Genomic DNA, 21,474 nt, shown 5'->3' with positions numbered 1-21,474 from the left:
GATAAAATTTCTGAAGCAATTTAGGTCCCCGAAGACATGATTTTAGAATATGGGTCTACTGAGAATTAATGAACCAGTAAGCACTGAGCGTGAGTGACTGATTGTTCCTAGCCCAGAGTCAGCGCTCTCTAGTCATTATTCCATCTCAATTTTACTAATCGATTAGCAAATTGTGAGAGACTTACCAAGACTTACAATAGATACATAACCTATACATTATAGGAAGAAAAAAAAAAAAACACTGGTTTTCAGGCCACACAAGTCCCATAGCCATGGTCTGAGCATTTGATAATATGTGCACAACCTGCTTTAAAATTCTTCTTCACAGAAATAAAAACAATACAGAAAAATCATCACTCTGCCTCGTACGATAAGGCCACCTTGAAATTCTTCAAAGTAGGGGGTCAGTTCTGGCTTTGAACCCGAGCTTTATATCTCTTTGGTCCTATAGCCATGAACAAACCCTAACTTATCTGACTCAGACCTCAGAAGGGGTTTACATCTCACCCACCTCACAAAACTACCACAGGGACAAAGGAACCAACTCTTGGGAAACCATCAGACACCAAGACCGTCAACTCATCATCTAAACTTGAATCCAGTGAGTCTAATGCACAGCAATGAAAGCACAGGAGGGGAGAACGGAAGGAGAGATGAGTGTATCCGGAGACTGAGCAGTCAGCTTCACAATCCTGCCACATCCCTTCTCTCTCCTAAGGTTCAAAACTAGACTACTGAAAATAGCAATAAGGAGCACCTGGGAATCCCAGAGTACTGTGCCCCGAGATATATGCAAAAAAGGCTGTGGTCGTGTGACAACATGAAGGGCTCGGTGGATAAGACAACACAGCCACAGTCCACTGTGTCAACAAATGGCATCTTTCCTTCCCCATTCCCCTCTTCACTGGACAAAACCCCTGAGTAGCTGAGGACAGCTAGATGTAGAGCAAATAATCTTCTGGAACTTCCTTCGTAGGACAGCAGTTAGGGTAAGAGAAGCTTGTACCATCATCATGTGCGGCATAATTACATAAGCATTTAAAAGTACACATTAGTGCTGACAATTCCATCATTGTGGGAATAAACCCCTTCATTCATTCACCAAACCTCACAGTGGGAAACACTGAAAAGGAGAGAATTTTACCCCTTGCTACAAAACGCTGTTCAGCAAAGGAGTAAAATAGGAAAGGTCAGTAAAAGTAACACTGAGGCACAGTACACACCAGCCATCCAGGATTCAAAAGGCTGGAGCAGGAGGACTGTGAAGGCAAGGCCCCAGTGAGCAACTTCTCTCCACCGGCTGCCTGACTAACGTGCATGTGGCCCTGGGCTCAATTACAAGCACAATTCACTTCCCCCTCTCTCCATTCCTCTCCCTCCCTCCTCCCCTCCCTCCCTAAGTTGCCCACCCCCATCAATGCTGATTTTATCTGTCTGTGACATACACAAAGAGTGGCATGAGAAATGGTACCTCTGCTCACTCCAAGGGACTCTAACCCAATATGGTAAGTGAGTGAGACACAGGCATCCCTTTCTGCAATAAAAACTTCTTGGGTAGCACAAAGGTAGTACCTTATCAAGTTCGGTCAGAATGAAGCAAAACCTGTGAAATGTGTACACACACAGCATTTACTAGAAGTTTCTATAGATGGGGTGTCCTTTATGCTAATCTCCCACTTGACAAGACCACTGATCCTTGTCCCAAAACAGCACCACTTTTCCTGACACAAGGCCTTACTGTGTCTGCAGCTTTGGCAGTCCTGAAATTCACAATATAGATAAGGTGAGACTGGAATTGACAGAGACACATCCGCCTCTATTCTCCTACTTTAAAATTTATTCTGAAACTAGGGATTAAGTTCACAGTTTTGGAAAAGGCACCTGTATATTTTCTCACCTTGTCTCCAATAGATCCACTAAAGTGTGTCGGGGCTAGTTGTTTGAAATACTCCCAGTTGATGCACACTTACCTGATATTCATGATATGATAAAAATATCCGTGTATACAATAATAAACACAGGGTAACTGGTGCCCTTCTATGTCAAGGACTTTTTTCAAGAAAGACTTGACTTTCATACTGAAATGCCCTCAGCAGGAAAGGTGTAATGTCTATTTTGTTTTCCTCAAGCCATGAAGATCTCATGTAGGATTCAGTAAATCATAGTTAATAAAACCAGAATTGTCAAGAAAACACACCTACTTAAGAACTCAAGAGATCCAAGGGCTGTGTTATCTATGTTAACAAATACTGTCCCAGAAAACCAAAAACTAAGGAAGTCATAATGAAGTCCAAGATCATCAAGCAAATACCACAGGGAGCAAAATGAGGAAAAGAAAACATCCCCCACTCGGATACCGGCAGGGAACACATTTTCCCACAGGCAGAGTTACTCATCAGGATGCCCGGAAGAGTAAGAGGCCCAGTAAGAAACTGAACTGTGTGAATGCAGAGACGTGAAGACTGACACTGAGTGTGAACATCTTCTCTCATACCTGTGACTCTCAACCACTTCAACCATGGGATTTCCCAACAACGCTCAAACCAGCTTCAGCTAAATCAGAAACCCCTATCCGTTGAGGGCTCGAGAATCAAATTTCTCCAACTGCCTGATTTGAATGAAGCATCAGCTTTAAGGACAACTGCCCTCTCCCTTGTCTTCAACAAGGGTTAAATATGCATTTTAAAAATGCAACTGTTCTGGTTCAGGTACTCAGCAGGTCACAGAATCCTGAAAGTAGTAAATGAAGTTTTCTGATCTCAAAACAGTTCACATTTGCATCTAAAAATCCTACAATGAAACCACATGACTCCCTCCTCAGAACATTTCATGTGACATCTCCTTGAAGTGGCTTTCACTTTGGCTGAGTGTGGCTTCCTTTCTTTGCTTTCGTGACAGAAATATAGAAACGAATCTAAGAGAGCGAAGCCCCTGCAGTGAATGCCACCAGTATGTGGTAACTAGCCCTAGATTCACTGTTTAGTTCTTAGCAACAGCAAAAAAAAAAAAAAAAAAAAAAAAAAAAAAAAAAAAAAAAAAAAAAAACCTTAAGATCGTCTCCTCTGAGTATCTCAGAGAAAACACCTCCTCAGTGTTTCAAATCAGTAACTGCTCATTTGGACTCCAATTGTTCATGAGCTTCAGGTATTTCTAAAATGGAGAAAAATACCCACACCCCCATCTAACTTCCCCCTTCCCACTAAAAATAATAATAATTTCAGCAGCAACAGAACTTTATATAAAAACAAAATGGTGTTCTGGGGGATGGGAGGGGATTGGTTCAGTAAAGAGTGTTTGAGTAGCAAACAGAAAACCCTAGATAAACCAGGAGTGCTGACTTGTGCCCCAATCCCAGCACCAAAGAAATAAAGACAGGAGGACCAGAAGTTCTAGGTCATTCACAACAACAGAGTCAGGTAGGTAGAGGCCCACTTGGGTTACAAGAGACCTGTGTCAAAACTGAAGACTTAATGAGAGTTTAACTTCTGCAGAAGACTCGAGGTGCATGTTCCCAGCACCTGCAATACAAGGCTCACAGCTGTTTGAAAATCTGGTTCTAAGAGATCCGATCCCCTGAGCAGGCCTCCAGAGGCACCGGCCTCCATGTACAAATGTCTACAAATACATAAGCATCATTGTTTCAGCGGAAAGCCTGTCTCAAAAGAAATCATTTATAAGCTTTATTTTCATGCATAAAGAAATTGTGTATGTTCTGTTCAAATGAGTGTCACTGTGGTGAAATCTCAAGGCTTGGGATCAAGGTTGCTGCTGGATGCTGGAGTCTTTGCTGATAAACACTCACTCAAGGACTCACTCAATATAGTTGGTGCCAGAGGTACTTAGGAATGAACCCATCCTCTTGAAAGGCAGACTGCAAATAGCATTAATGATTTGAAAGTAAAGGCTCAGAAAGTATAAAGTCACTTCATGGGTCACTGATTTACTTTGAGTCAGAGTCTGTGAAGAGACAAACGGGCCTACAAGCGAGTAATGTCTTCTCTCCCAAGGCAAAGGTTAAATAACAGAGTGCACAAAACTTGCCAATGAGAAACATTCTCCACCCATTGTTCATAGAAAACCCATTTCCCTGACCTCTGGAATCACAAGGATGTGCAGAACGAAGCCATTAGACTTGACGTGCATAAAAGGGGTATGTGTGCACACCCTTGTGAGCAGATGAGCACGTATGGCGTTTGCCTGTACACATGCATGTGGAAACCAGAGAACAGTGTTCACTCTTCTCCCTCACTCACTCTCAACTTTATGTTTTGAGAGATCTCTCACCAAACCTGCCGCTCCTCTATCCAGTCAAACGTTCTCTGATGTCCCGGCCAAGGTGGGGACTACATACATGCTGCTTGCTATATCTAGCTTTTACCTGGGTGCTCAGGATAAGAGTCCAGGTTCTCCTGTTTGTACAGCAGGTGCTTTATCAACCGAGCCATCTCCCTAGATGGTTTTTAAAGTATCTTTTCAAAGGTGTGATAAAGAAAAAGGTACCAATTAGGTACTGCCAGAGGGATGATTACCCAAGCACCTCCTTTTTTTTTCCTTTTCACTATTTTTTTAATTTAATTGTCTGTTTCTTCTCTCTGTCTCTCTGTCTCTCTGTCTCTGTCTCTCTCTCTCTCTCTCTCTCTTTCTCTCTCTCTCTCTCTCTCCCTCTCCCTCCCTTCCTCCCTCCCTCCCTCCTTTCCTATCTCCTTCCCTCCTTTCCTCCCTCTCTCCCTCCTTTCCTACCTCCCTCCCTCCTTCCCTCCTCCCCCCTCTCTTCAAACAGAACGCACAAGTTTCTTCTTAACCCAATATTCTATGTGCAGAACCTACAACCAGAATCTGACAATATGTTTTCTGTGGAAATTAATTTGGTAGCCAGGCTTAGGTAAATTCTCAGATAAATCTACTCAGACATGAATCATAACAAGAATATTAAATAACTAACCAAGGGAATATGGGTTGGTTTAGCATAGTCAAATCCAACTGGGGTTGCTAAATGCTGTGTTTAGAATTATATAGAAGTTACAAAGTCTACAGCAAAGAAGGACTACCTAGCTTATAAATTTACCACATGAAAATCTCATTTAGACAGGATAAGAAGGTAAATCAAAGTTATTACATAATATAATTTGACTTGGACTACATTAATTAAAAGAATGACACTGAAAAAAATGCCAGTATTGCCATTTCTGTGATATTGATGATTATACACATATATGAATACCTCTTTCAATTTGATTTAAGGGGTTAAAAAAGGCAGAATTATATTTCTGGCACCTTATGAACCAGTTGGGAGATGGAGTATATAGGATAAACCATGAAATGTTTCACAGAAGGAGGGGAAAACATGTCTCAAACATTGGTGATACATTGTGCATATGAAGGGCAGACAGCACACAGCTGTGGCTAGGAGGTGCAGAGGCTCAAAGAGAAACACTAAGGAGCCCCAGGTATCCATAGAAGTCTAGTCTGGATTAAAGTTTATTTCAACCTCAGCACTGGTGGCTCAAGGTTGTGATGATAGGTGAAGTATGGGGTACAGCCTAGGTCACCCAGTGAGATGAAATGGGCTGTAGCTGCAACTCAGTGTCAGAAGCCAAGACCCAGAGCCAGATTCTTTCCTTTTTAATTAAATTTCTTTTTACTATGTTTCAAACAACTTTCATCATATAGAACTCAGACATTCTCAATACATTGTTAAATAAAAATGCTCTCTCTGCATCCAGGAACTGAAACTCCAATGACAAGATTTCAAAGTAAAATAGCATGTACTTTTCTTATATGCCTAAGGGTCAAATACGAGTAAAACAGATCAATAACTAATGGATCAATAACTAGTGATTTAACTCGGTTAGTATCCTGCTTGTCTGGCACTCGTGAAACCCTGGGTTCGGGCGCCAACATCACATAACCTGAGCATGGCAGAGCAAGCCCATAGCCCAACACTAGGGAGCTGGAGGGAGGAAGACGAAAGTTCAAGGCCCTCCTCAGTTACATGTCCAGTTCAAGGCTACCCTGAGCCACATGAGACTGTACAATCTATCCAGTTTTGAAAAAAGAAATCACTCTAGACATCATATGAGGAAATTAACGTACAGAAGTCAGACTGAAAGCAGAGACTGTTGTTGGAGAGTTGCTGCAACAGGGTGGAAGCATTTACAAGGTCTGAACTGAGTGACATGTTTGACTGGCCGGATGGCTGGTGGCAACATCTCCAGGCCAGGAAACACAGAACAGATCCGCCATTTTATTTGCACCACACCCATGCGTAGCGACGGTCATGAGGCTTGAGAAATCATTCCAGATGGGGGGAGAAAACAGATTGTAAATATAGATGTGCTAGTCATCAGTCTACAAGCAGTCGTCAGCCCTATGACTTGAAAGAGGCAAGACGGCTTAGAGGGCTGAGCAAAAAGATACAAGAACTCTAACATGCAAGGTCTTGGTCAACAGGAGCTGCAAACAAAACAGAAGGGATAAATCCATGGAGCCAACAGACCATCTTTTCAAAGGGAACAGAATCTGGACTCTGGAAAGCCTTTGCAGATCAATATGAACTCCCTCTGAGTAAGGTCAGAGGCCCCCAAACCACCAGGAGAGTGAAGGGCAGGATACCTTCCAGGAGTAGAAAGCTTTCAAAGGAGCTATCCGCTGAGGCAGCAGCGCCTACCATGTTCCACAGGCTCTTGCTGAAGAGGCACCAGGCTTGGTTGGTGTTGCTACATGTTATTGCTCTCCTTGTCTCAAACTTGCAAACTTAGCATCCTCACTTCTTTCAAGAAGAAAAAGGAATCCAGCACGGACACGTGGCCTCCTGCCATGGACTTGCAGTGACATAAAGAGAAAGCAGGGCTGAATTCCAGATTTATCCAGAAGTGAACTAAAGCCTCTCCCAAGGGTGGTAAGGTAGGTGGCCTCTTAGTCTTCTTACAGGAATCGAGTTGTTTTGTTTTGTCTTGAGTTTTATTTGTTTGTTTGTCTGTTTGTTTGTTTGTTTAGAGATGTGTCTCGCTGTCTAGGTCTGGCTGTCCTGGAACTCTCTCTATGAACCAGGCTAGACTGGAACTCACAGGGATCTGCTTGCCTCTGCTCCCGCCCCCCCCCCCCCCCCCCCGCCGCTGCCACTGGGATTAAAGGCATGCACTATTACCTGACTCTCTCTCTCTCTTTTTATAGCTGAACTAGTTAATTTTTAAAGTCAGCCCTGTCTTCAGTAGCCCACAATTATGGTTTATCATATACTCATCACAACTTAGTTAGAACAAGCGAAGAATTCCAGTATAAAACTCCCACCACCCCATTTCCAATCCCCTAAACACCATCTTTACTCTGTGATAACAGGGCTACAGAGATAGTTACGGGGACTCGAATTCAGTTCCCAGCACCCACAGCTCCTTCTCTGGGAGATTCTAAGCTTCTGGCTTCCTGGGGCACATACATGGGTGTACACACACACATACACACTCACTCCACACTGAAGTTCACCTAATTTAAAATAAAATAAGCTCAGTGTCACTTGAAACAGCCAAGAAAATTAAGATTGGTTACTATTCTTTTTGCTAGAAATAGAAGCACAGCCTTTGGAGAGAGGAAATCGCTCTCTCCTGTGTTCCCACATTGCAGGGCACCTTCTGCTAGGAGAATAATTACACGGACAATTTCATGTAAAATTGACGTGTGTGTTCTATACCGGACATTAACCATCACAAACTGCCTTCTTTAAGGCGGGCCCCAGAACACAGTGTAAAGACACTTTTGGTAGGCATTAAATGTCCAATGCCTACAAAGGCAAACTGGATGGATTCAAACACATTTTGATAAGTGATCGAAAGTCATTTTACGTACTCAACAGGTTCAGCCTGGTAATCTAGCACAGGAAATGTATCTTAGTGGGGATGGTAGAAAAGCAGTCTAGAAAGCTCAGTGAAATTTATAAAAGGTATGTCCCCTGGGGCATCAGTAACTATCAAAGGGCAGAAAACATAGTTTGTAAATTATGTTTTACTATCATGTCTGAAAGTTTTTATTTCAAAATACTAATGTTGTCCTAAACTGTAACTGATCATAGAAGTGCATACAGGGTGCCAGAGATACGACTGAGCAATTAAAAACAATTCCAAGCACCTACATGGCAGCTCACAGATGTCTGTAACTCTAGTTCTAAGCGATCTGACACCTTCACATAGACATGCCTGCAGGTAAAACACCCAAGCACACGAAATAAATATACATAATTTTTTTAAGAGAGAAGAAAAAGCAGTCCATACAAAGTAGCTGCTGAGTGATGTGAAGACAGGAACTTTTAAATTTCCACAGAGGTTCCCACACACATATCCCAAGCTCTGTTCTGTATGCAGACCTGCCTCTCAAATGTATAGCTTCCCAGTGTGGTCCCAAGACTTTCCTGCCTTTCGATTGCATCCGACATGACAGTCGCTTGCCCAGAGCACTAGCATAATACAGAGTCTAATGAGTTATCATCATCCAACACGTCCAGGAAAATGCAAGTAGAGTTTCTAGGAACACTAGAATACATCCCAATCTAAAACCAGATCAAGCAGGTTGCAGGCCATGTATCTTGCCCACCGCCATCAATACTCTGTAGCTTTGGCTCTGGATCTTCAGGTCAGGACAGGGGCGAGAGCACCCTCTCATGGGGAACCTGAATCCACTTGTGAAACACTCACAAATATTTGTACACGGTTACTAGTAATTAATACTTCAGAGTAGAGTTAATGCAGCAATATTCGCTGATACCACAGCTGCAAGCCCATGGCTGGCTTCAAATCTCAAGTGAAACGTTTTTTATCAAATCACATTTAATCCTCTGAGGTAATCAAATTGAATGGACTTTGAAGTTGTTTATCCATAGCCCTTGAGTCGGGTACAGTGGGTCTGATAGAGAGGGAAGCTAATCTGTCACTATAGTGTGCCGTGAAATGGACCAAGAGATCCACTTTCCAGCCACCCCACGCGGTACCTCCAAGGTGCTCTGCTATCAGACCATCTCTTGCTCACTTTATGAATGAAAGGCTACAGAAAGCCACTGATGAGATACAACTACTCTCTAGGTTCTGGGATGCTCCTACTAACAAGGCTTACGTAGTAGGACACCCTAAAGCCGCAAGTGACTGGGAGAAGACAGAGGGAATTTCAAAGCTTAGAGTATCATGACAGTGGCAATCCTTATCCAGTCAAAGGACATGGTATGGTGAACAGAGCCTATCTGAGCCTCGGGCACAGGAAAGCTACAAACCAAACTGGAGGAGCCCAACTCCAAGGGCTGATGGACCATGACAGCAGGTTAACCATGATCAATGTTTGTTCAAACTTCCATCCTCAAGGACTCCACTAACCCGGATTGGATTTAAAGGCCTGCTGATAACACACAGAATGACCCAGAAACCTAATGTGCCTAATGAGCTGGAAGACTTTGGGAACAAGGGTGCTGTACTTACTATGGAATGCGTTCTCTCGGAGAAAACAAAGCACAGCCTCTAGAACACAGCAAATTCGCACTCAGAGAAATCAGACCGCAGATGGGAGAGAGCATTTCTGGCACTAAGAGACACTCAGGATGGCAGGATGATCAAGAGGCCTGAGAAAGCAGGGAGATAACTCGCCCTTGACTGGAGCCTGAGACAGCAGTGTTCTCGCCCTTCAGGAAGGCCCGACAGGGGACCCGTGCTAACAGTTGCTTGAACTAAAATTCAGCTGCACATTCCAACCACAAGAGTCTAATTTGCCAGACATAGACCCAGACCTAAATAAGACCAAGAGATAGAAAATAAAATAAAATAAAATAAAATAAAATAAAATAAAAAGACAGGTGGGTTTCTGTCACAGATGGTAAGCTGGATTCCGAAGGTTACTTCCAGCATTAAAAAATCTCATAACTCAAACTAAATTCTTTAGTATACATGGTCACATTTATACAGAAAACAAGTTCTAACTGTTTATTCTAAGATGACAAAATAACCTATTTTAGTGTTAAATGTCCCTAGCCTTTAATTTTTCTCAGTTTGTGATCTAAATTTCTGATGCTTCCAAACACTGGTTCATCTGTGTGTGAGCTCACACACAAAGAACTAATATACCTAAGGCTGCAGACTTTGATTAAAGCACAAGCCAGCCTTTACTCAGTCAGAATTCAAAATCTCTCAGATCCTGTCACAATTAAAAATCCCTTTGGCCTCGTGGTGCTCCGGAGCGCACTCCTGGTTTTACATGTCCGTGTCTGGAAGGACACTGTGGAACAAAGCCAAACAAAAGGGTTGGGGGGGGTGGATCTAACCAGAAGTGGGTAGCACAGAAAGAGTCCTTTCCTGTTGGTGAATACAGAAAGTCATAATGGCAATATTTTACACAGACTCCTGCAGTTCCCTTCGTCCTAAATGCCTTGAAGTGAAAGAATGTCTGTGGAGGAGAGACGGAGTTGACACTGGGGTATCTGAGCCCCTGTTTTAGCACAAAGAGAGAGTGGAGCTTGTAGAGGCCCGGTGGACCGGCTTGAACGAGGCATACAATCCAGAGTGAGCTGGCTGGAGTCCCAAGTTCATCTGTGAAAGGGACTCAGGGCAAGATGCCTCATTTCCGAGGCCTCCCAGGTGATGTGAATTCAAGGGCTTCCCTTCTTTCACTAAGAAGGTACAGTTTGGGAGGATTGTGTGCACCTTCTATTACACGGGAACTGGTCCTGAAAGTCTATTGCTGCTGAATTTGCACTCGGCCATGTTCTACACAAATGTGAGACATCTTACCTATGCCTTGATTTGTAAACTCACAGTTACAAATCTGCATTTGCACACTGATACCTGATCAAGGCCTCACAAGTGCTAGTTACGTGGCCTTCCTGCAACTTACTCTCATCACTAGCTGGCAAAGAAATCACCACCTCCCCTCCAACTACTGAGGAAAATTAATCTGCACACTTTTCCCAACCTCCCAGTGCTAGGCATGCAACCCAGTGCCTAGTACATGCTAGGCAATCTCTCTATCACTAAACAATGCACACAGCCTTCTGTGAATCTTATAACTGACAGAGATACCCTTAAAAACAACATCCACAGCCCAGTCAGTGATCTTTCTGCATATTGGTCACTGGACAAGTAACCACAGAGGCTCAGGTAAGAAGAACACTGCATAATCCCCAGTAAAACACACTACTACAGGACTGTGGCTTAAAAGTCAAGAACTTATCAGATGTAAACTAATCTCAACTTAAGTTGCAGGAAACTTCAGACTAGAACTCCATAACTTCAGAACTTGAAATGCATTTCAGTTCTAATATTAATTCATACACATAACAATTATGGATCATAATCCCATTGTATAGCAGGCTCTCTGCTAGAGCTGAATATATAAAGACAAACAGAATAGGGACTTTCTCTCTCTAAGCCAGGGGTCCTCAACCTTCCCAACTCTGAGACCCTTTAATACATACAGTTCTTCACGGTGTGGCAACCCCCAACCATAAAATTATTTTCACTGCTACTTCCTAACTGTGACTTTGCTATTGTTGTGAATAGTGATGTAATGTAAGAATCTGTGTTCTTCCAACAGTCTTGGACAACCCCTTGTGAGGGGTCATTCACACCCCCAAAAGGGGTCACGACATCCAGCTTGAGAATCCCTGATCTAGGGTCTTTTACTTCCTCAGGAGGAGAGGCAGACAAGAAAACAAACCATTGACCCAATCAGCAAGGCGCTCCCTAGACCTCTGCTGAAGACACCAGGACGGGTGCAAGAGAGCAGCCGGTGAACTGACCACCCAAGGGCAGGAACTGAGTGACCAAAAGAACTATTACTATCCCAAAAATCCAGCCCACCCAGGAAGGTAACATTAGCTATGTGTAACAAACTAATAAGCCTAGACTTCATCCTTAAAAGAAAAAGAAAAAAAAAAGTTTGAATTTCTCCATAAAACCAAAGAGCAGCACAATGCTGACTCAGGATCTGTCGTTTTAAAAGACTGTATATTACACTTTTAATTTAATCTGATAAGATGGCATTGCTTACAAGATGCTTAAAAACAAATGCCAACAGATGGCTCCAAGCCCACTCAGCACAAACAAGGAGTCAGCAGAGCGGGTGCCATGGTGTTTTAACTTCTCACGGCCCGTACATCTTCCAGCTGGATGCTGTCCAGTGGCATTCCAGGGCCAGAAGATGACAAGAGGCAACAATGGCAAGAATGGTACTTCTAAGTTAACAGACAGACACACACACACACATACACACACACACACACACACACACACATGAACTTACACACAGCCAGAAAATAAATCAAGATGCTTACAAAGAGGAGAGTTTGAGTTTCACATTTTGGTTTTGCCTCCTTTCAAAATATATTATGTCATATGCTTATGAAATCGAAGTCTGGGCAATAATTAACATAAAAGCTATTCAATAATTCCAGGATTTGGTGAATATTATATCTTCCCAAACATATCAAAAAACTGATTGATTTAACTGATTGCTAAAATCAGTATTTTATTATAAAATAAAGTGTTTAAGTTCAAGCTAACAGTCTCAGAATTTTTTTAAAAATTAACTTTTTAATTCCTCAGACATGGGAAACAAGAAAGCAGCCCCCAGTACAGCTCCGTCACCTTCCTTCTGCCTTCTCATCCTCCAGTTCTTGAGTGGGCTGAAGAAGGAATTTTCCAGTCACCAAATACAACCATTCACAAGGAATCAGAACTTGAAAGGAAAAGAAAATTCAAAACAAACAGAATTTTCTCTGTTTATAGCTTAAGACAACACATGAAAAATCCACAGTGGTCAAACCATTCAAGGAGTATTTACTGAGCACACAACAGGGAAAGCATCATGGTAAACGCCACATGTCGGGTTGACCAAACTTCCAAACAAATCTCTGAATACGAATATTGACAAATGTTACCCACTCCTAAGTACAGACAGCAACCTAAGATACAGGTTAGGAGCCGAAGGGCTGTGGTTTCCAGAACATTCTGTTATTCTACAGAGGTAAATGTACCTTTTGAACCAGAACTGGCAATTCCTCCCAAGGAGGAAAAGCTGAGGAAACACAGTTGCTCTGGAAAGAGAATCTCTGTGTGTCTTAAGACTAAATGGTTCCCACTGATTATTTCTCTTAATTTACAACACGCAAACACACAAACACTCACACACACACACACACACACACACACACACACACACACACCACCTCTTTCTCTCCAAATACCAACAATAATTCTCCCAGTTTCATAACTGTTGTCCAGTGTCTGAAACTGACGACCATGGAGACGTGGTATGTCATAATCAAGAGGTAACACCTAGAACTTCTGATGGCTACGTATGTGTCTTGCCGACAAGCTCAGCACTTCTAGTTGCAAGATACCGAAGTTCACAGAAAACCAGATTCAAAGTCTGAAAATCAAGCTGCAGCGTATTTTACTGTGAGATCACAGCATGGATTTGGAAAAAACACAAAGTTTTACCATGTTGTGTCCTATGCCTTGCATTCCTGGCAGCTATTAGCAATCTCGGCCCATTGTCACATCTGAGGGTGAAGATACAATTGGGCACCCCTATTCCTTCCTACGAAGGTCTCAAAAATATCTCCTTTAACTTAGAAAATGGAGCATTTTTATTATTTATTTACTTCCTTAGACAGGGTTCATTAGTACACAATGAAAGTGGATTTCAGAGCCAAGCAGTAGAAATGGGCCCTCAAGCTGAAAGTACATCAGATTTGAATACCTTCAAAGTCTGTTCACAGGGAGGAAGTTACGCTCTACTCTATGAGCACACGCTATATGAGCACGAAACCCAACTGATGACTTCACAGATGACGTGGAAGTACTGCACAATTCCATAAAAAGCTGGAGTAGTAAAAACTTAAGTTCTGAAGACTCTGCTTACAAGCCAAAGTCCCTTTTCAAGACCCATGTCCCTCTGGACAGCTACAGCCTTCCTGAAACTCCTCCAGCAATGAATATGGTGACCAGAAGCAGTGCCCAATGTCATGACCAGTAACTCAGACAGAGGCTTGCCACAGGACCTTCCAGATGAAAGCGCTTTTCCGCTGTTACTCCTCTGCTTACACACCTTAAAGGAGAGACATGTTCACCAGGGTTTCTTCAGTAATCCTCATACCACGATCAAACAAGATTTATAACTTTTTCCCAAACATATCAGCAGAATGGTCCATTTTCTGCTAATGCAGAAATAGAGTGAATACGGTTTTACACAGCCAGTGATTTAGGTAAAGCAAACTTGTGAGAAGAACCTGGGAAGATCCAAAATCAAGGAGAAAGTGTCTGCTTTCAAGCAAGAGCCTGCTTATGAAGAGAACCCATTCCCTTACCTGAAGTCTCACCTCATCTCTACCTTCCCGCCCTTCCGACCTCCATTCCTCTAGTTATAAAGAATCGCTACTGCAAGCTCCTGTGTTATGGCTTTGAATAGTACCAGTTCTGACCATTCTAGGGTGACCCGAAAACTAACAAGTCACTTGTAATTCTCCAAGAACAGGGAAAGAGCTGCCACTGCCAAGGAAACGCCCAGCCTTCTTTTTCTATCCCACACGACAGGAGAAGGTGACCTGTTAAGTTAAAGCACATAACCTGCAATTACAGAAGAATTCAAGATCTGAGCATAACCCTCTTAAATATCAAGTGATTGCTGCACCGGTAAGTTGCTGAAAATTGAACACAATTATCTTTTAATGATCATAAAATTTGCTGCTGAGTCATTCGTTGCCTACCTCCATAATTCCTAAAGTTCCAGCATTTTTTTTTTACAAAGCCTTCGATCTAGACTCACTAAATGCTGTAAGGAAACAATGCTATTTCCTAAGGCCAACACTCCGAATGGACTCTTTATTTGACCTAATAATTAGATTCAATTTTACACAGCAGCATAGAAAAAAAAGAGAAACCCTAAGATGACAACTGCCAAAGTTATATGTTCAGGTCTCATAATGACCAATTTAAAACAGGTCATGAAGAATAAACTGATTCAAAATGGCGCCTTTTTACCTAACACAAATAGCAGCAATAAATCACACTAACTAGATGCTAAGGCAGCTAGATTGTTGCCTTTTCCTGGCCATCTAATATCCTGTCTATTTACAACAAAGGTTCATTTTTGTACTATAAAACAACAACATTGTATTTGCTTCTTCTAGAAGTTGATAACATTTAGAACCACTAGAATTTCCCTAAATCTCCTTTTCTTACAAACTGTTTCGGAAACACTGACTTTGTGTTGCCTTTACTTTTAAGAAATCCTGAAAGTAAATGTTACTGAATACATCAACCCAATTTAAAATGAGCACCATGGATGTGTATGCTATTCACTCAAGTATATCCATGTCAGAACTACGTCATTTGTGGGTGTGGCTACACTAGCAAATGCCTTTCTTAACAGTCAGTGCTAACAGAAACTCTACCCACCAAATACTGATGCTTAATGATAACGAACTTAAAGCAATTATATTACAAAGAAAGGCCAGACAGATGAAATAAATTAACTGATAGCCAATTAATTAATTAGTTGATCAATTCATTAAAATGTATATAACATAAATCTGAAAAGAGCTCTTCTTAATAGCCCCACCACTTTGTTTCCTTTTGCAGATACAACCATCATGTGCCAAATTCTTGTTTTCTTTTTGAAACACCAGTGCTTCTCCCCTATAAATACTGATGGCTTACATCATCAATTACTTAGTAACAGTCTGTTGACTCCTGCATTCTTGCTTCTATGATCTTAGACATCTTCCCAGAATCTCCCTATACATGAAGAGATCAAAGGTGACAGTATATACAACAGCAGCTATCTTCCTCAAACCAAAAGCAAACATCTACAGAGGATAACAGAGCACAGTCTACAGGACTCTTCCCAGGAATCCAGCCTCTGACAGCCTGCCAGACTCTGAAAAGTCTATTATTATAATCAGTTTGGGATAAGGTAAAAGGCCCATTATAAAATATTTGAAGATGAGAAGAGAATGATCCAGAGCCAGAACACTGCCACAAACTCAGTATCAGTCTAATCTACTCCAAATACTTCTATCAAAGGGCAAAGCTGTACAGCCAAACTGGAACCTTACAGAGAGGACAGAGAAAAGTGACCAAAAACAAAAGTGTCAATAGACTTCTTGGTTATACTGCAGAGGAAACGAGGCAAGAAAATAAATAATAAAAATGTTCTTTTTTTAAGTTAAAGTAGATATTTTTGAGATATTCGTAGAAAAGGAGTGCCCAATTATATGGGCTTCTACTAATTACAGTATTCTCTGTATAGCTTGAAAACATAGTGTGAAAACATGGTGCAGCACTTCTGAAATTCACCTCTGAAGACAGAGGCAGAAGAATCTTGAGTTTGGAGTAAGCCCTCACAATATATACAGTCCTTCTCAAAACAAACAAATATAGTTTGCGTGCTCTAATTAATTAATTAATTAATTAATTAATTAAAAAATGGATCAAATAAATTATACTGGTTCCCAACAAACAGAATGCTAAATCTTTTCTCTGAGTTCTAACAACTTTTAATTTTGTTTTTAAATTTAAGAATCGTCAAATAATCCAACAGATGATTTGCTAGTTGAGGTAATACATTTTTTTTTTTTTTTTCTGGAAGTAATCTAATTGAATGCTGTTCATCTCTTTGGCCACCATTCCTCTTTCCTTCTTGAAGTTTAAAGACTGTACATGAAGAAGGCGTACTCAACAAGCTTCTACACGGCAAGAGTTGAAGCTAAAACTCAACCTACCTTTCTAAGGTTGCATTCTGGAAGCACAAATCAAGAGAGTGGTAGAAAGCTGTTGGCATATTACTATAAACAAAACCACAAGCACAGAGTCATTTGTAAATAGCAATTTGTCATCCGGCAAAAGCCAGATCACAGCAATAAAGATAACCTAGGAAAAAGCCTGAGCATGCCAAAGGACTGATCTGACTATTCCTATATGTATCAAATACTGCTGCAGATACATTTTATAAGTGGAGACAAGACCTCAAGAGCAGAGACAGCTCCTCAAAGATGAGCTGTTTCCTGTGTTAAGGAATGGCTTGAAGAATGACAATTGAGGTGAAGGTTTCAGAAAATATGGACTAAAATAATGTTTTGTGTACTGGATACTATGTTGATTTTAAAATAAAAAATAACTCTGTGATTTTTTTCCCCACTCAGCATACGGATTGCTTTCTACTTGTTAAATATGGATATAACATTCAAGGGGATCAAAATAGATCATCGTCTCAAAATACTAATCCAGAAAATCTTATGCATGACAAAATTTGTCTGGAAGCTTGTGTCAGACTTTGAAACCAGTGACATAAAATGTGCAAGAAAGCATGAAAGAAACAAAACAACTGCAGTGCACCCATCTGAAACTCGGGAGTCATCAATATTCTTTTCTATAAACACAATCTTCCAGTAGAATCCCTATCAAAACAAGTGGGGGATTAATGTTTCCTATCTTGAATCTAAAGCCCACACATATATCGCTTCTGAAAAAAACACATAAGTCAAGATTTTGAAGTTAGGTGTGTGCCTATATACTACTGGGGGAAGTCATTTATAAAGACATGGGAATGTGAGGCAGAAGAGCTAAGGAATGGTTGGATCCTGGCTCTGCCTATTAATTGGCAGACACACCAAGAAAATAGTTTTCTAGGGCTTACTTGATAATAACAATCTAAACGTACATTTTAGAAATCCACACTTTTGAAATCTCCATTTGGCATCTAATAGGGGAAATGTGACAGGATCCTTTATTTTGTTTTTTACTACCAACACGTAGTATCAGTATCTTGTGAATTGTAAACTATTACTTTGTTTAGAAAACAAAGTATCTTTGCATTGGAACTATGCCTACATTTCACATAATCAGGAGATACTTACTGATCATTGCACAAGACTATTATGCACCTAAGGCTCTATCACTATTTTTCCCCAGAACTATTCCTACCCCCTCTTTATTAGGCCGGCTCTATAAATCCTACTTTGAAGTAGGAACGATTCGAATATGAGCAAAAAGAGTGACAATAATCTCTCACAAAAAAGAACATAACACACACACACACACACACACAGAGAGAGAGAGAGAGAGAGAGAGAGAGAGAGAGAGAGAGAGAGAGAGCACACGAAGCACAACATGACACAACTCAAAACTTTAAAAACTGAGCAAATGTAAAAGTATCCCTGGAGCAAGTATCCTTTCTAAAGCTCCAGAGAGTATGGATCGTGGTCTTAGGGCAAGCATTGGGTTACTTTCACCTAAGTGTTCCTGGAGCAAATGACTTGATTGCTTTGCACTCTAGCTAAATGCTCTGCTGCATAAGATACCGTCTCCGATATCACTCACACACACACACACACACACACACACACACACACACACACACCGCCCCCATCACTCCTTCCAGTTTCAGAGGCCCGCTCTGCACAGGCTGATGCCCATCTCAGCTTTGCTTAGAACCCTGACCCCAAGAATAAGTGTCATTACTTAATCCTTTCAAATCTGCAGTTTTCCCCCCACATTCCACGCTGGAATACGGTGAGGTTGGTGGGATTCCTCCAAAGGATGGAAAGGGTGACCACGTTGTCCCCTTCCTCACCCCACGCATTTCCCCGGGCTTCTCCTAGCCAGCAAACCAGAGCCATCCCTGCCAGTTGTACATACATGTCATCCCTAGCAATAAAGACAACCAAATAGCCCGTTACCAAGGGGGTGTTAGGAACTTGGAGGAAGGGAGCATGGTGAGCTTTCCCCAACCCTAGAGGTGTGCACCATCAGGGAACCCTTTAAGAGCAATGACAGGTCGGAGGCAGTCAGCCATGGGTGGCAAGGGAGGTCGACAGAGGATCACCTCCGCTCGCGTCGCTCCGAGCCTGCGGGGAAATCCCGGGGCGGCGGCGGGGGCTCCGGTCGTCCCCCGCCTTGCGCTGCCCCCACGCGGCCCCGGTCCACCCCCCCGCCCCCGCGGCGCGCGGCAGCCGGAGCTGGGCTCCCCCCACGCTCTCCCGCTCTCTCGCGAGTCCTGTGCAGGCCCTTCCCGCGGAGGGGGAGGGGGCGCCCAGGGAACTGCTGCAATGGAGCGCCTGGAGCAATGTGCCGGGGCGAGCCAGTCCGCGGCAAGCCACGGCCACATAAAAATGCCCTATTAATTTTTTAAAAGCCATAAATCACCTCCCCTCCCTCTACAAAGAGCAAACCATAAACCCGATCCCATGCAAGCCCGCGAGCAGCCACCCACTTCCTATTTCTGTCACAGCAGCTACACCCTGCCAGCAGTCACCCCCCCGGGCGCCCCCTCCCGCCACCGCCACCCCCGCCACCGCCTCCCAGCCACTCAGCCATTTGCCAACTGCTGCCCCCCGGTCCACAAATAAATAAATAAATAAATAAGAATAAATAAATACATAAATGCCCCGATTAGGGCCGGGTGGGCGGTGTGGGGGCAGGGCGCGGCGGAGGAGGGGATTGCCTCTTGCAGGAGATCCTAGAAGGTCCCCGGCGCTAGCCGGAGAGGGACAACCGGGGCGGGGGAGGGGCGGACGGTCGCCTGCGGCACTCGGTGCACCCCGGGCCGCCGCGGCGCTGCGCTTACCTTTCACCACCCTGTCGGTCGTCGACAACTTGGGATCAATCGCCTTGGGCTCGGACATCTCCAGCCACCGGGAGGGGGGGACAGCGACGCGCTGCTAGTCCCGTCCGACTGCACACCCCGACCGCACCGGCGGGCCAGACACTCAGCGCCGCCGCCGCCGCGCAGCAAACCGCTCGGCTGGAGCTCCGGGCTCTGGGGCTGGCTCGAAAGTTACTGCCGGCTCCGCGCGTCCCTCCTCCGCCGCCGCCGCCTTCACTCCTCCTCCGCCGCCACCAGCCCCGCCGCCTCGCTCCGGGCTGCGCGTGTGTGCTGGTTATTTATTTATTTTCTGAGCACGCCTCCCGGTTCTTCTTTTATTCTTGGGGACGGGGCGGGGGATGGGGAGGAGAAGCGCACGCGAGCACCCACCCCGGCACCGACACCGGGCGCCGCGCAATGGAGCCCCCACGCGCGCACACGGTCGGGATTAAGACCGATCACATGGGGAGGGCCGGGGGCGAGGGAGGAGAGGCAGGGCCGCGGATGTCAGCGCCGCCAGCCGCGCCTCGGCTTCCCGGTGGTGGAGAGCCGGCTGCCGCTGCGGCCGCCGCAGCTTCCCCACGCCGATTGTCGCCGGGCGCCGCCGGGGCCGCGGCAGCCGTAGACGTCCCGCCGCCGCGATCGTTCGCGATCCTTCCCTGCCTCGCGGCGCCGCTGCTTCTCCACGCACAGGCAAGAGCCGCTGAGCTCCGTGGACACAGTCGGGGCACAACCTCGCCTTCGCCGCCGCGCCGGCCGCCGCCACCACCGCGCCCGCCTCCGCCTCCTCCCCTTCCTTCTCACCGCCCCCGCCTCCAGAGCCCGGGCCACCTCCTCCTCGGGACCCGCCTCAGGGCCCGCCCTACGTTGCACTTCGCAAGCTCATTGGCTGGAGCGCGCGTCCCTCATCGCTAAGGCGGTGGTCTGGGTGACCGCCCCGCCCCCTGCTCTGTTTTCCTCCGGGTGCCAGTCAGTCCCGCGGGCCTGCAGCCTCCACCGCCCTGTGACCGCTCAAGTGTCACTGGAGTGGGCAGGGAGGAGGGAGGCTGGGCCGGGAGTAGGGCCCCGGAGGAACTGGGCTGCTTCGTGCCACCGCGCCTGCCCGCTCCCTGAGGTCCCGCACACACTCCGGGTGTGTCGCGCCGCTGCGAATGTGTGCGTGGCCCGCCGTAGTGAGTTCGGAGACCCAGCAGGGAGGAAGGAGGAGCGCCCGACGCTCGGGGCAGCGGCGCAGCTGCTGTCGCTGTCGCTGCCGCAGCTGTCCAGGGAGGATCGCCAAGGAAGGCGACAAGTAAACAGCTTACCTTGGGGAGGCAGCTCTGCCTGGACTAGGTGGACGTGGTTTACTACTGCTGGGGTGCCTAGTACGCGTGCACAACTTCACGGGAAGAGGAGAAATTGTGTTTGGGGCGCTGCGGGACGTGGTGACTTGGCTATCCAAGGAGGATGGGGACAGACTGGAACTATGCAACCCTGGTTATTATGCTAAGTAACCCTGGACGCCCTAGGAGATAAGAGGAGTCAGAAAAACTCCGGAGAGGTCGCCTTTTCCCTGTTCACTGGAACTAGCAGTCACTGGTGGGGATAGCTGACACTAAATGTCTTCCTGCTCCTTTCAGTCAGTCACTCGGTGCTTAAGATGCATGTAGGGCCTTAGCTTGTTGCAGTTTCTCACCAGTCTCTCATAAGAAAATAAGGGACAGAGTATGAAATGGTGATGATCTTTTCAAACTACTCCTGTATGAGGAAGTCAATCCAGAATATCTTCTGGGCACATCCCTCCCCCTGGCCTACCACAACTTCAAGACCCAGCAAGAAAATTGTGAAGAAAGCTGAATAAATTTCTCACCCTTGTCCTTCCTG

At 44.6% G+C, this 21,474-nt stretch overlaps 1 protein-coding gene across 2 annotated transcripts in view; it reads right to left on the bottom strand.

Annotated features, from left to right (window-relative positions):
* The window catches only part of PPP3CA (protein phosphatase 3 catalytic subunit alpha), a 249,078-nt gene extending 228,708 nt beyond the window's left edge, over positions 1 to 20,370 (bottom strand). Inside the window, exon 1 of one of the 2 annotated variants that reach the window (XM_080916518.1) lies at positions 19,594 to 20,370. In XM_080916518.1, the coding sequence (XP_080772644.1) occupies positions 19,594 to 19,651 (58 nt within the window). In that variant the 5' untranslated portion in view covers positions 19,652 to 20,370. The remainder of the gene's footprint in view (positions 1 to 19,593) is intronic. The other variant, XM_080916517.1, reaches the window with a different exon arrangement.
* Positions 20,371 to 21,474: the final 1,104 nt, after the last annotated feature.

This window comes from Micromys minutus (genome assembly GCF_963924665.1).
Source record: "Micromys minutus genome assembly, chromosome: 4".
Lineage (NCBI taxonomy): Eukaryota > Metazoa > Chordata > Mammalia > Rodentia > Muridae > Micromys > Micromys minutus.
Note: the sequence above shows the minus strand (reverse complement) of the source record. Positions and strands in the feature narration are given on the sequence as shown.